The sequence below is a fragment of the Rhinolophus hipposideros genome (assembly GCF_964194185.1).
Source record: "Rhinolophus hipposideros genome assembly, chromosome: X".
NCBI classification, from domain to species: domain Eukaryota; kingdom Metazoa; phylum Chordata; class Mammalia; order Chiroptera; family Rhinolophidae; genus Rhinolophus; species Rhinolophus hipposideros.
In genome coordinates this window covers 45,744,820-45,758,873 of record NC_138046.1, presented here as the reverse complement: position 1 = coordinate 45,758,873, position 14,054 = coordinate 45,744,820, and the positions used below count along the sequence as shown (strand labels likewise).

At 39.0% G+C, this 14,054-nt stretch overlaps 1 protein-coding gene across 1 annotated transcript in view; it reads right to left on the bottom strand.

Annotated features, from left to right (window-relative positions):
• Window positions 1–10,641, bottom strand: part of CAPN6 (calpain 6) — a 43,958-nt gene extending 33,317 nt beyond the window's left edge. The window contains exons 1-2 of the mRNA XM_081042379.1: window positions 10,550–10,641; window positions 4,106–4,285 (exon numbers count right to left, since the gene is read on the bottom strand). Of these exons, the coding sequence (XP_080898505.1) occupies window positions 4,106–4,270 (165 nt within the window). The 5' untranslated portion in view covers window positions 4,271–4,285; window positions 10,550–10,641. The remainder of the gene's footprint in view (window positions 1–4,105; window positions 4,286–10,549) is intronic.
• Between the last annotated feature and the right edge of the window lie 3,413 nt (window positions 10,642–14,054).

Genomic DNA, 14,054 nt, shown 5'->3' with positions numbered 1-14,054 from the left:
GGGATGCCAAAAAAAATGTATACAAATGTTGACACTTTGGTCAACGTTGCTCAAGCAGTAGTTTGCCATAATCAGAAATGTCTGCACGTTGAGCACCTCTTGTAATTGCAGAAGTCAAACATGACTTGTATTCATCTTTTGTTATCGGTATTTATTGATTATTACAATTTTAATACAGTTTTCCTTTCTTAAAATGGCATCATCTGTATTTTTATTTGACTCTTCAGACTTCTGCTAAGAGACTTCAAATATAAATGCCTAAATGCTTTACTGGGACGAGTTTATATATCCATGCAATTGAATACTGTTCAGCATTAAAAAGGAACAAACTGTTACATGCTACAATATAGATTACCCTTGAAAACATTATGCCAAGCAAAAGAAGCCAGTTACTTTTATGATTCCATTTTAAGTGAAATGCCTAGTATAGATCAATCTAGATAGAAACTAAAAGTAGATTCATTATTGCCTGTAACTAGGTAGTGGGGAGAGGGGTTTACACACTGCAAATGTACATAGGGGATCTCATTAGGATGATGCAATTGTTCTAAAACTGAATTGTGGTGATGTTTGCACAACTCTGTAAATTTACTAAAAATCATTGCATTGTATACTTAAGACAGTTGAATATTACGGTATATAAATTGTACTTTGATAAAGCTGTTAAAGTTTTTTAATGTGAATTTTAAAATAAATAGGATAGTTGGAAAAAGTATAGGCATATTCAACTCTTCAATTGTGTCATCAGTGGAAAACAGGACTATTAGAGTGGGGCGGGGGGCATGATTTTTGGGAAGAAAAATAAATTCATGAATGGTTGAGGCCCAAACTATTGTTACATAGGTGTCACATTCAGCTGGGTTTTGGAAATTTCTATTAGTACAAAGAGAAATATTTCCTCCTTTACTGTTCCAACATGCAATCTATCACCAAGGCCTGTGTCTTCTGATTCTAATGTCTCCCCTCATCAACCTACCCTTCCATTCTTACTACCTTAGCTTTAATCCATAACTGCACCACTGTCCTCCCACCCACTGTAGTGAAATGGCCCCTGGAGTAGGTATTCCCTAGTGGGAGACCTGGGTAAGGACATTGGTAGTGAAAGCTGAACTCAAAACTTGACCAGGATAACTGACAGAGATTTTGTGCAGGTGCATTTGCCTCCTCTACAGCTGGCTGTGCAGATACCCATGAGGCCTTGCTCTGTTTTAGTCTGAGATTAGATGTGTCTTTCTCTAAAGCACTATTGTAGCTGGGTATGAGTCAGCCAGGAAAAAAAAAGCCAGAGGCAGTGAGAAGGGGAGAGAGGCTGGAAGGAGTTGGAAAAGAGATTTTCTGTGGGAATTTGGCAACCAAATTTCAGCCTAAAAATCCTACTTGCAGTCTTATGATCACACTGTAACTCAGTATAACTCAGCTCTTAGAATTTACTAAGACTTTATATGCTGAGGACACAGGAGGATAGGAAAGTTGAGAAATACATGTCTCAGACAATATACCTGTGTACCCAGTAAGCTAGGACAGTAGCTGGGGCCATGGGACCACTGGAGAAGTTATGGAAAATTATTTTCCTCTAGAGGGTATGGGAGGTGAACTGGCATTAAACAGTTGCAAAACCCTCTATAATCCCTGATTATATAAAATATCTCCTTAAAACACAGCAAGGAAGTGGCAAGTGGGAATAAGGGAAACTCTATTCTGCCCTAGGAAGGTGGGATTTGACTGTCATTGGTTGGTTCGATTGACAGTGATGTTTACAGTCATGGCAGCTTGTAAAGGCAGAGGCTTTTTAACACGAACAGGAAGGAGACAGAAAATACCAGGTTAATCATGCTTCTTCCATTTTAGAGACTTCAGAAAATAGCCCTGGTGGAGAATGAGACTATGTGGCATGACAAGGAACAATAAGTCTGTAAGCTTCTGTGCAAACCAGGGTTTCAATCTTGCCAATGAGGCGGGTGAGGCTAACGACCCATCTGGTCTTCTTGAGCCAATTCAGAGACACAGAGGGCTGTCTCTCTGTTTTTCTGATGGGAGGCCAGAGAACTCTGACGTGGTTCTTGACCAAAGGCTTGGCCTCCACTCTGACTGAAAAAAAGTCCACAACTTTTTGAGGAGATTCAGATGGTGATCCACAACCTTGTTTTTTCCCTTACTCCCCACAAGAGGCCCCTTCCCCCAACCACTTTAATCCACAATAATCTTTTTTTCTTCAAAACCTTACATGATTTACTGTCTGTATGCTTGAAAATAGCATTTTTTTATATCTGGCATTAATTTATTATTTAACCATTTGATAGCTCACTATCATATTTTCAACTAGAATGGGAGTGCCTTGCCCAAGGCCATGTCTGTATCTTACAAAGAGGTTGGCATAAAGTAAGTCTACTAACTAGCTGGATGACTGGAGCGGCCAGTTATTGCCCTTCTCTGAATCTGTTTCCTCATTTGTAAAATAAATAGGCTAACTAAAGGTCTCTAAAATTCTTTCCAGTCTATAAATTTCTTTCCATTCTATATTTGATGGTCTATAAACTGTTTCTTAAGTGATTCTCCCTTTGGGCTTAATTAAGACTAAGCTCACTGTGTGCTCTCAAAAGGGAGAATTTGGATCAATAGCATCAAGACAGTAAGGAGAATCAACTGGAGGGAAGCTACCTATTTTAGCAAAAGAGACACAACTATATCTCCCTAAAATAGCAGCATGGTAGAGTGAAAACTAATGCAAACTTTGCAGTCAAACCTGGATTCAAATCCTAATGTGTTAGCAGTTTGATCCTGGGCAAATGCTTACCTTTTCTCCGTGACCCAGTTTCCTCATCAATAAAATGGACATAGTATCTAACTTTATTTTTTAAACCAGAAAAATATATCAAAATATCTACCCTGCTCATTTGCACTTGTCTTATTAGGGAGACTACTTCAGGGACTGTGTAGATGCCTGACCACTGGCCTGTACACCTGAAGCTGAAGCTGAATAATATTGAATGTCAAATATATATATATATATATATATATATATATATATATATATATATATATATATATTACACACACACAGGATGTGGAGTACAGCATAGGGAATAAAGTCAATGGAATTGTATGTAACAGCTATATACAATGTCAGAGAGAGAGTAGATTGGAGGAAGGGGGTTGTCACTTTGTGAGGGGTATAAATGTCTAACTATTATATTGTTTTGTACACCTGGAACTAATTTAAAAAAAGAGCAATAACTTGTTTATTGAAGAAGGCAAACCTTGAGTTGCTGATTGAAGTGGTTCCATAATAGTGCACAAAAAGGTACACCATTAAGTAGGATCATAATATCTTCAGGATATTGTGAAGGTCCAAGAATTTGCATTTCATAATAGCCCTCTGTAGCCTATATTCCTGATCATCCACTTTGGTAAGGAACCCAGGTAGCCTATCCTTCTATGTAGTTATACCCTTGAGATGTAGCAAGGTTGTCATTTATTCTCCAGACTCTATTATCTATCATTTTATGCACTGAGCTCCCACATGTATAGGACTTCTGAAGGGGTCCTGAGACTTGCTTTAGACACAACATACAGATGTTCCACAAAGAACCATAGTAATTATTAATAGGTGGTGAAAGAGCTGCAGTCCTACTAGGATCCCATTTTGCTAACACTGGGAAGATACAGGTGATGATATTTAAAGAGCAGAAAAGAAGCGTCCTTCCCCCAAATGCAAAGTTCATTTCACTTATGTTCACCAAATAAGGAGTTTTTCTCCTCATTGGTCTGAGATTATCTTGAAGTTGCTGTGATAGGTAACTCAGGAAAGAGACAATTTATTGTTCTTTTGAGTCACCTTGTTTATTTAAATGAACTTCCAAATTAAAACAAGCATGGTATATTTCCTTTTCTGTTGTTCTTATAAAATTACTAAATGTGACAAAATTTAACTAGAATTCAATTCTTTAAACTAGAGCCAGAAGCACAGATTCATAAAACTTCCCATTTCAAAGTTGTCTCCCAGATTGGTCTACATGAAGGAGGCTATGTGAGTGAAATAGTGGACCAAGTCGAGTTATGATGAAATAGATAAAGAGGGAGACTGAAATTGAAAAAAGAAACTTACCTGGGGACGTTTCCACACCACCTTTCCAGGAAGCAGTCGGTTATAAAAAAGTGAATCATTCTCAGTCAGAAATGTTGGATCACAGAAAAGTCTACCATCTTTGATGCATTCCTGCTTCAGTTCCTGGTACTTCTGGTTTTTAAAGAACTTCAGAGGAGGACCCATAGCATCAAACTATGTCTAGAATGAGAAAAAAAACTGTTGTTATTAGAGAAAGTTCTCAAGTCTTTTAAAAATTACCTGAGATTAGACAAATGGTGGTCATCCCAGTGACTTATTCCCGCAGGTAAACACTTCAAGTTTGGCTTTAATGGAAAAGTCACCCTTTACAGGGAAAGATAATCCAGGTTTTGCAACTACAGTGGTACCTCGGTTTTCGAACGTAATCTGTTTGGGAAGACCATTCGAGTTCTGAAACGTTCGAAAACAGCCAAAAGCTAGGCCTCAGGATTTTGCGCTCAGCGGAAGCCAAGTGACATGTTCGACTTCCGAGGCGTGTTCGAAAACCGAGGTTTACAGCCTTCATTAATCGAAATGTTCGTAGATGGAGACTTTCAAAAACCGAGGTACTACTGTAATTAGTTTGGGGCTTTGGATAAGGCACCCAAACTATTCTGTGGCCTCAGTTGTTTTATCTGACAAAGGAAGTAATAGGGGCCTTAATAATCTTATTGCAAAAATAAATAATAAATGTTAAGATTGTTAGTTAAATATGAGTCATAATAATTTAAAGGACAATCTTCCATTTCACATTGGCAGGGAGGAGTTCATGGCAAATAATTTGAAGATAAAGAAATAAATCACTTTACTATATTCAGAATAAGTTAGTGCCCTGTGGGCCACACACTTTGTGCTTGAAGCGAGAAGCAGCCCCTTTCACTTCTAACAAGCCCTTTTACAGTCCCTTCCCTTTCATTGTTAAAGATTTTGCACTTTTATTACTGTCCAGGAAGGCTAATGCAAGAAACAGAGCTGAGCAGATGACATCCAATGACAAGGAAAGATAGAAAGATTGTGTGTGTGTTTCTTCTTCAAAGTCTAATGTGCAATCATTTTCCCTTGACAAATGGCAGACTCTGAAATTCAACTACACTGATTTTGTGGACTATAGATTCTTATCCCACGGCAATACATTGCTGCTTTCTTTAAAAAAAAAATCTCTTATGGCTAAACAGGGAATTAATATAATGGTTCTTCAGGCAATGTATATTGGAGTGTCCCACACTCAAATACCCCTAACGACTGCTTTTCATGAGGATAATTTGAAAGGCAAATTTGATTTTAAATAGTTCTGGGGTCATAATAGGATTTTTCAATGCCTTTTCTTGATTCACAAAGATGGATTTGAATGATTTTAATGATCCTCTCATGGCATTCAACAGTAAATAGGAGGGAGGTTGTGAAATGTCCATGGCGCTAATTATTTAAAAATACATTTTAAGGATAATTGTCTATATTCTATGATTACATTAGGATTCAAAATAAAAAGTATAAGGTCAGAGAGTCTGCTAAAAATGTATGAAATTTGAAAAAAACAGCTAATTATCACTTTAAAGAGTATCTTTGTAGGTAATACAGTTCAAAACCCAATTATTGCATGTGCTCGAACTTATAACAAACACTACTGTGTCTCTTGCTTTATTCCTGGAAGGCTTGGTGGATTGTCAGAGACTGGAGACTGTAAATGGGGGATAGTCTGGGGCAAGTAAGATATTTAGTTTGCCAGAACCTCCTAGTCCCTGATCACTTTTGATAAATGAGTGTTTCCTGTTCCTGGGAAGGCCCTCTGCCCATCAGTCTCCCTTGCTGCTCAGTCAAATAGCAAGGCAAGCAGGAGCCTGTAAAAGTGATACCTGTTATAAAAAGAGGGCCTGTCTACACACTGAAGCAGTATCAATTGAAAAGAAAATCAAGTTTGATTGTAAAAACCAGTATGATCCCAGTAGGCTCTTTCGGAGGCAGAATGTACAGCTGTTGTGGATGGGTCAAGCTTTTTGACCTGCATTTTGGGGATGAAAAGTAAATAAAGACTAGCGGGCTATCAGCTTGAACTTTGACAGATTTTCATTAGAGTACAATTGTAGTCTGACTTGCAGAATAGAATTGACCCCATTCTGAGTAGGTATAGGACAACTGTGTTCCACTTGCTGTGACCTTGATTTCTTTGTGCCTCAATTTTCTCATTAGGGGAATGGGGTTATCTATCCTGCCCTCTTTACACTGTGGTTGTACCTATTGAAATGGTTAGTGTAAAAGTATTTTGAATGGTTAGTAGGAAAAGCTCCATAAATACAAGACAAACATTGTAAGCCCTCTCATTGCTTGGCACAGAGCTGGGCACATAACCATTGTTCAGGAAATATTTGTTCAATGGGTGAATGTCTTACATAGAAAATTAATGTTTATATGGCAAGTCATTGTTTGAAATGTACATTTTAGTTCACATTCTCTAAACATGGCACCTGTGTTTAGTACATATTATCTGTGTCCTTCATTTTGTATCAGCAGAAATGGCAGCTCAGAGAAAGTGCACCCAGAAACTTGCACAGCCAACTAAAACCTGGGTCTGTGTAATGCCAGATTTAGTGTGCAGCTTTCCATCACATCACACTGCTTCTTTTGGTTACTGCCTTTTTAAAGAAAGGAGATTATATATATATATATATATATATATATATATATATATATATATATATAGCTTATTTGAGCTCCTTAGCTCAAATAAGGAAAACACTTAAAAGGAAAACACTTAAAAGCAAACATCATACCTAAATTTCAGGCATTCTGCCTATAATTAATTGTCCTGGTGGATACTAAACAGGTTTTTTATTTCTGTTTTTTGATGATCACTGGAGAATCTGAACCCTTCACATCTGAGTGTTCATCAGTTAACCCTCAGAAAATTTTGGAAACCCAGAAATTTGTAAGTTGTGTTTCTCATATACAACTTGCCCTGTCAGAGGGTAGGAGAGTGGAGAAGGAAATGTTCCTTCTTTGCTATCTTGCTGAACTCAGTTGCGAAGACAACAGAGCCTTTAGGTTAACAACCATGTATTAACAAAGTCAGTAAACGGAATCAAATCTAGGGCTTTTAGCTTGTGGAGGCAGGATGTGGAGTACAGCATAAGGAATAGAGTCAGTCAATGGAGATATAACAGGTATATACGATGTCAGAGAGGTAGTAGATTTTGGGAGGGGGTTACCACTTTGTGAGGGGTGTAAACGTCTAACTTTTAAATTGTTTTGTACACCTGAAACTAATTAAAAAATCTTGGGCTTTTAGGGAAAGAGCCTCTAGCTAACAAATAGCTAACAAAGGTAACATGCACATCTAAGAAGTGGGACATCGTGTCCTGAGGGCAAGTATCATGGGTGGTTGGGTGAAGCAGAGTGCGGGGTTATGCACTGAGATAATAGTCTTAAGCAGTACTGTTTGAATTGGGACCCACCACCTAGAGATAGAGCTGGAAGAATGCTGAGTGGATCAAGGCAAGTGGGAGGGGTGGATGCAGAGATTGGAAAGTTGAGAATTGTCATGGAAGTTGAGGGAGCCTCCTTCCATGTAGAATACAAGGCAGCAGTAAGGAAAATTTTTCTCCTCACTGGACTAGAAAGCGTGGGGAGCTATGCAAACTGTTAAGAGGAATATCACTTGTCCATTACCTGTGGGTTAACCTTAAAATAGAAACCAGATTTTGCTCTAAAAAGTGAAATCTGCCTCAGTTTATTAAATTGAATTATAACTGATAGAGGGAACCCAGTCTGCAGTTTGCAAACTGCTGTTGGATTGCAGTGAATGGGAGGGTAAAGAAGGGTATTTAAGGGGGAGAGAGGGAGAGAGCATGGTTTCAGGGGTGTTGTCTCTGGCTAGTTTCTCCTTTTCCCCAGTTTTTGCCTTGTGCTGTACGTGGGACAAAATTGGAGATAAAAGCAATTAGGAGTTTTTGTAAAGCAAACCGAATACAGAAGACCCAAGTCTGCCCTGGCATAAAGTATGGGTCATGTTAGCCACAATCAACAGTTCCTTTCCTCACACCTGGGAATAGTGTGTTGAAAGAAATGAGGATTGGATAAGGAGACAGAATAACAATTAGCATCCACATGTTACTTAGAGAATAGTACTTTCCATGTCTACACAAGCAGAGTCTGTCCACATCTATGGACAGGCATCTACCAGGAGACATATGGGTGTTCAGATTCAAATTGTTAGCCAGATATTCTGGGGTCTGAAAAGGACCGTAAAAATTCTCTGATCCAGCTTTATCTAGGACGTATCTATTCTGCCCAGAGAGAAAACTCTGTTCAAAGAAATTCAAAGAAAAAAAAAGAGCACACAACTTCCTTTAATTCCATTGTTTAAAAACTCTATCAAAAACAAAAAGCAATTCAGAATCATAAAAGAACACAGGTAGTCAAGAGATCCAAGATCAAGTCCCAAATACCACCATTTAGTGTAGGTAATATCTCTGTCCCTCAGTTTCTCCATAGCACAATGGGAATATGATGACTGACCCCTACATCTCAAGGTGTTATTGGGGGAATCTAATAAAATTAAGTACATGAACATACTTATTAACTGTTAAGGATAAAATTAATGTAAGACAGTAGCATTAGGAAACAGTCTTTATTTTAGAAAATTAAATCCCTCTTCTGTCCTTAGTAGAAAATGAAGGGATTTGATCACATGCTTTCAATAAGATACTCAAGGACATTTAAAAGACCAACATAAAATGGCTCCTCCATCATTCAATACCTCCTGTCTTTTTCACCTCTCCCTTTTGGCTGACTTGCACCAATACAGGTTTTTTCCCTCTTGCATGAATAAGTTTGTCCTATAAGTCTAATTTTATAGCCTTTCGAGAATCTAATCCCAATTTTTATAGAATGTTATGCTGGAAGGACTCTTAGAAATCACTTAACCCAAATCCTTGCTTTTACAGGAAGGTTGCATAGTTAATGGCATAGCTGGCACTAAAACCTGGACCGCCTGACACTTTTCACCACAATTTATTAAAAAGAGGTTGGGGGATGTGTGCAAACACAAAATCTCAAGACATTGCTTTGGAAAATTCTCATTGTTCTCTTCTTACAAGAATGTACTTAGGAGTTTTATTTTTGAATTGCAAGCTGTCACAAGGTGAGATGATTTCAAATCAAAGCTAATCAAAGAAACACTGTTTTGGAGTCACAAAGGGGCTGTTTCTGCTTTTAATTTAGGAACTGAAAACTCCCAAGGATACAGAAAGTTTGCTTTTTAACCTATTCCTGACTACACAAATGTTTTTAGGCTTTTCCCTAGACTGCTAGGGACTCTAAGGATAAAGACTGCTGCTATTCAAATCCAAAGTATTCACACACACACACACACACACACACACACAGGTGCACACATGTACATGCACACAAACTGCTAGAGATATAAAAGAGTTAATTAGCAGCCCCCCAAGAATCTTTTTTAAATTCTTTTAGAATATAAAATATTCTTAATTTCACAATGAAGATTAGCAAATGAGACATTAGCCAAATTTCAATAAAACTTTAGTACAAACCAGGATATTTTATCCTGAAGCCAGAAGTGACTGTCAGGAAGACAGAATTTGTTTAATCTTCCTCTGTGCTTTTCACCAAACTTCAAGCTCCAAATCCTCACAGCCAATTTTTGATTGCAATGCTCCAATCCTTTGTTTGTCCTCCCCCCAGCCCACTTTGGTCAGGTAGCCCAGTTAAACCCCTAGAACACCAGTGTGCTGTATTCAGGGTGGGAGGATAGAGCCCCAACTGCAAATTAAAGTTCAAAGGAAAGCAAGAATCAGAGAAGAACAAAACCAGGCCAGCCAGGGGCTGAAAATGAAATAGCCAAGATCAACCTGTCACCAGGACAAGAAGATGCCTGCTGTGCAGACTGGACAGACTCCTGCTACCACTCCCTCTCATCTAACAGTGCACAACCCATGCGCTCCACTTCCAGAACTTAAAGGCCTTTTGTACACAGTGTGTTCCAAGATTTTGCCCGCATTTCAATAATTTGCCCATAGCTGTGGGTTAGCAAAAGCTAGAATGAAGCCTTGACAGTCAGCTTGGATTCACCCACTCACTTGCCCAAGGAAGGTTTGTCCTTTCTTAACAGGGATTTTGGATAACAGAAGACAACAAAACAAACAAACAAACAAACAAACAAACAAAACAGAAATCACCAGAAAAATCTCATTGCCAAACAACCACAATCACTCCACACACACCCAAAAATAACAAATCAAAAAATTCCATTAGTTTGGCAGTTTCCAAACTACTATTACACATGCACATTGGATTCAGACAAACCATAAAATTATAGCTGTGGATTTCGACTAACTATAAAGTTCAAGTTTCGTCACCTTTCTTATACACTAAGTTATCAAGCAAATAAAATTCCAGGATCAGTTTGCAAATGCCCTCTCTACTCACTTGAGTTATCCCACTTTCTGCTGCTTGCTGCCGCTGCTGCTGCTCTTGGCCAGGTAACCCCTACAAAGTCTGTTAGGTCAATGCGGCTGAACAAAGATTCTGGCTTTCTTAACCTTAAAACTATTTGGGCTGTACCAAGCTCTGCTCACAGGGGGAGGTGACTCGCAGAAACTTCAAGAGACTTTGCCCCGCCTAGCAGTTAGAAACTGATCCCTGCAGTCAGAAACTGAGTCATGAGGAAAATCTGGAAAGCACCCCTGCCGGATATGCAGACTGCATGCCCACTCCAGACCCACCCACCAGCAAATCGGAAAACCCAGGAAACCACGTTTGAAAGCTCTTTCTCTTCCAAGAAGAAATAGGACTTTTCTGTCCCAGGGTTAATAGTGCAAATATAGACATTACTTGAGAGAGAACATGGCAAGAAAAATCTTGAAGCGTTGGCAGTTCTTGTGGGCCAGGCTGCAGACATGGCCCTTGTACACGGATTTATGATAGTGATGAGGACTTCAGCAAGTGAGTGGGAGTGAAAGAGGAGCAAATGGAGCACAGGAAAGAAAAGGTTGCCCTGTGAAGTAATTTGGCCAAGGGAAGAGAGAAGGCAGCATTAAGAGGGAGGTGAATGGAGTTTGATTCTATGGCAGTTGTTAAGAAGCTTAATTTCTAGCAACAGGGCTGTGGAGATTTTGCCTGGCAGTGTTATGTAAAAAGCAGAGCATATAACTGTGTTTTCTCTGAAAGACCAACCAAGAGGCTTCATTCAACAGGATCCGACTCCTGTAAAATGCTATGTAGTCAAGGTCCTGTTCCTTGAGACATTCACTGACACACAATTCCAGGGACACAATTGTCAAGTTGTTTTAATTATTTTAGTTTTCACATGTCATTTAATTTTCATCTCATTCCCCACCTCTCCCAACCAATGTGGTTTTAAACTTTTGACCTGAAATTACCACCCTTATCCCTGCATTAATTCTTCTTTTGGAGAGAGAGAGAGCGAGAGCGAGAGCGAGAGAGAAGAGGGAGAAGAGAGAGAAGAGAGAAACACAAGTGAGCAAGGGGAAGCCTAAGAAACAAAGGAAGTATGCTCTTCCTGTTCACTGGCCCCATACTAATATTTTCATGAAACATCTGAGCAGTTGCCCTCTTGAGGGTGATTTCACCCCTATTGAGAATGTATACTCTATATCACCAAGTTTCTTTTATCTGCATATTTGATCAACCAGACTAATAAAAGTATTGAATGACTTAGGGTACAGGACAGAATACTGCAGCACAACCTTTGAGCCCTCTCCTTGTTAACAATCACTTTTAATAAGGTTATTCAAACTTACAGCAATCCATGTAATTTCTGCCACCACCCAGCTCCTATTTCTCTATTTTCTCCATGAAGATACGTCTTGCCAAAGTTCAGATACATTATGCTATAGTATTCCTTCACCTACCCTTCTGGATACCCATTCAAAAAGAGGAAATGGGCTTAGTTAAGCATGACTTGCTATTAGGGAGCTAATGCTTACCCCTAGTGGTTTCCACTCCCTTTCTAAAGCCTCAACAATGACCTGCTTAATGGTGCATGGTATACTTTTGCCAAAGACCAGTGCCACATTTACTGGGCTAGTTTCCAGAATCCACATTTCACACTCTGCAAAACTACTGCATCTTTTTTTTCACTAAAAAGTGGAACAATGTTTCTCTGACTCTTTGCCTCTTTTACCTCTTCCCTTTGCCATAATTTCTCATAGGTTACTGACTCTGTGATCACATCTGCACATTCTCTAGTAGTCTCAGATGTAATTTGTCTGGGCCTGGAAACTTGAACTCTTGGAAGGAAGCTAAATGCTCCCTTATAATCTTCTTATCTATCTTGAGCTTAATTCTCTTTTCAGTTCAAAGATCATGAACTGGAGAGGTTGGAGAGGTTTAGCAACTTGGTGGAAAGGTTTAGTAACTTGCCCACAGTCACACGTCTAGTAAATTGGCAGAACTAGAATTTAAACCTTCCCTGTCTGAATCTAAATTCTGTCAGTAACCAGTGTCACATGTAGCTTTCATCTATCTAATAGTGGTATGGCCCACGACGAATGCTGAGGGCGAGAGAGAGAGCAAGAGCACTCTTCTTGCAACAGTAGTCAGTGCAGGTTTGGTGAAGCAGATTATATTTGTGATATTTGAATTGGATCTTTAAGAGTGAGTATGATTCCCCTTTGTGGTGAAAAAAAAAGAGTACAATTCGAATAGGAAGAAAAAAATGATGTGTGCATATATGGTAGGATGATAGAGGAAATTGAGGATAACATCCCAGGTAGGGGAAATAATAAAGAATAGCCACTTTGGGCTTGCCACATAGTATACTTGGCTGATTATTATCAATAATAAGAGATCACAAATGGTCAAGAGATTGCCAGGGTGCTCCTACCTTATCTCAGCAAGTAACCATTCATTCAAGCAAGCTCCATTGCTTACTACTTGTATACTCTTGGACAAGGCACAAGCCTCCTGAGCCTTTCTTTCCTGCTATGTAAAATGAGAATATTAATAGGCCTACTTTCAAAGGGTTGTGAGGATTCAATCAGCTAGTTACATGTACTGAGAACACAGTGTGGTGTACAAATGGGGCTCAACAAATGTTTATTATTGTCATTATTATTATTATTATTATTATTATTATTATTATTATTATTTCTGTGATTCATTTATTCATTCAACAAGCCTTAACTGAGCTCCTACACTGTGTCAGACACTATGCTAGGTCCTGGGGATATAATGGTGAGCAGTAAGAAACATGATTGCAGCCCTCAATGAGTTAAAGATCAGCCATCCTTTTACTCTGTGGAAGTTTTCAGTCTGTACATTTTTTATATTTATTTGTTTCATATTCTGGGTAAAGTGTTACAGTTTACTTATTCCTTCAAAAGTTTTGACTTCCTTCAAAAGTTTGTGGGTATAGTGGGAAAGAGCCTTTTGATACAGCAGCCAAGGATTTGTGGAGCTAGTTAGTGGCTATGCTCTCCAAGATGCTATAGATTTTAATTAATTCCATCTCAGCCTTCACCCAAGTCTTGGGTTCTGCCCTATTGCATCCGTGAACTTCATTCTTAGCTCAATCATTTACCCCATTTGGGGCATTTTCCAACCCTAGATTGTAAAATCAAGCTTTTTCCCTATGGGAAAAAGAATATCAGCTGCATCCAGTGTGTGTGTGTATGTGTGTGTGTGTCTGTGTGTGTGTGTGTGTGTGTGTGTGTGTGTTGGGGTTGCTGCACACCAGTGTAGTGTGGCTGTGGGACAGCACCATTTGGTTTCAGCCAGCTAAATGCAGTCCCTGTCTCTTTTGACTTTACAATCCACCAAGGCCAGTGAAAGTGTGAACATAAGCCACAGAAAAGGATGGACTGTCAGCTTCCAAACAAAATAGACTTGGACCAGTGTAGGGTGGAGTTCAACCCTGATTTTGAAAGGGGGTAAAGCAGACGTTTTCCCTGTTGGCCTGGTTGAAACAAAA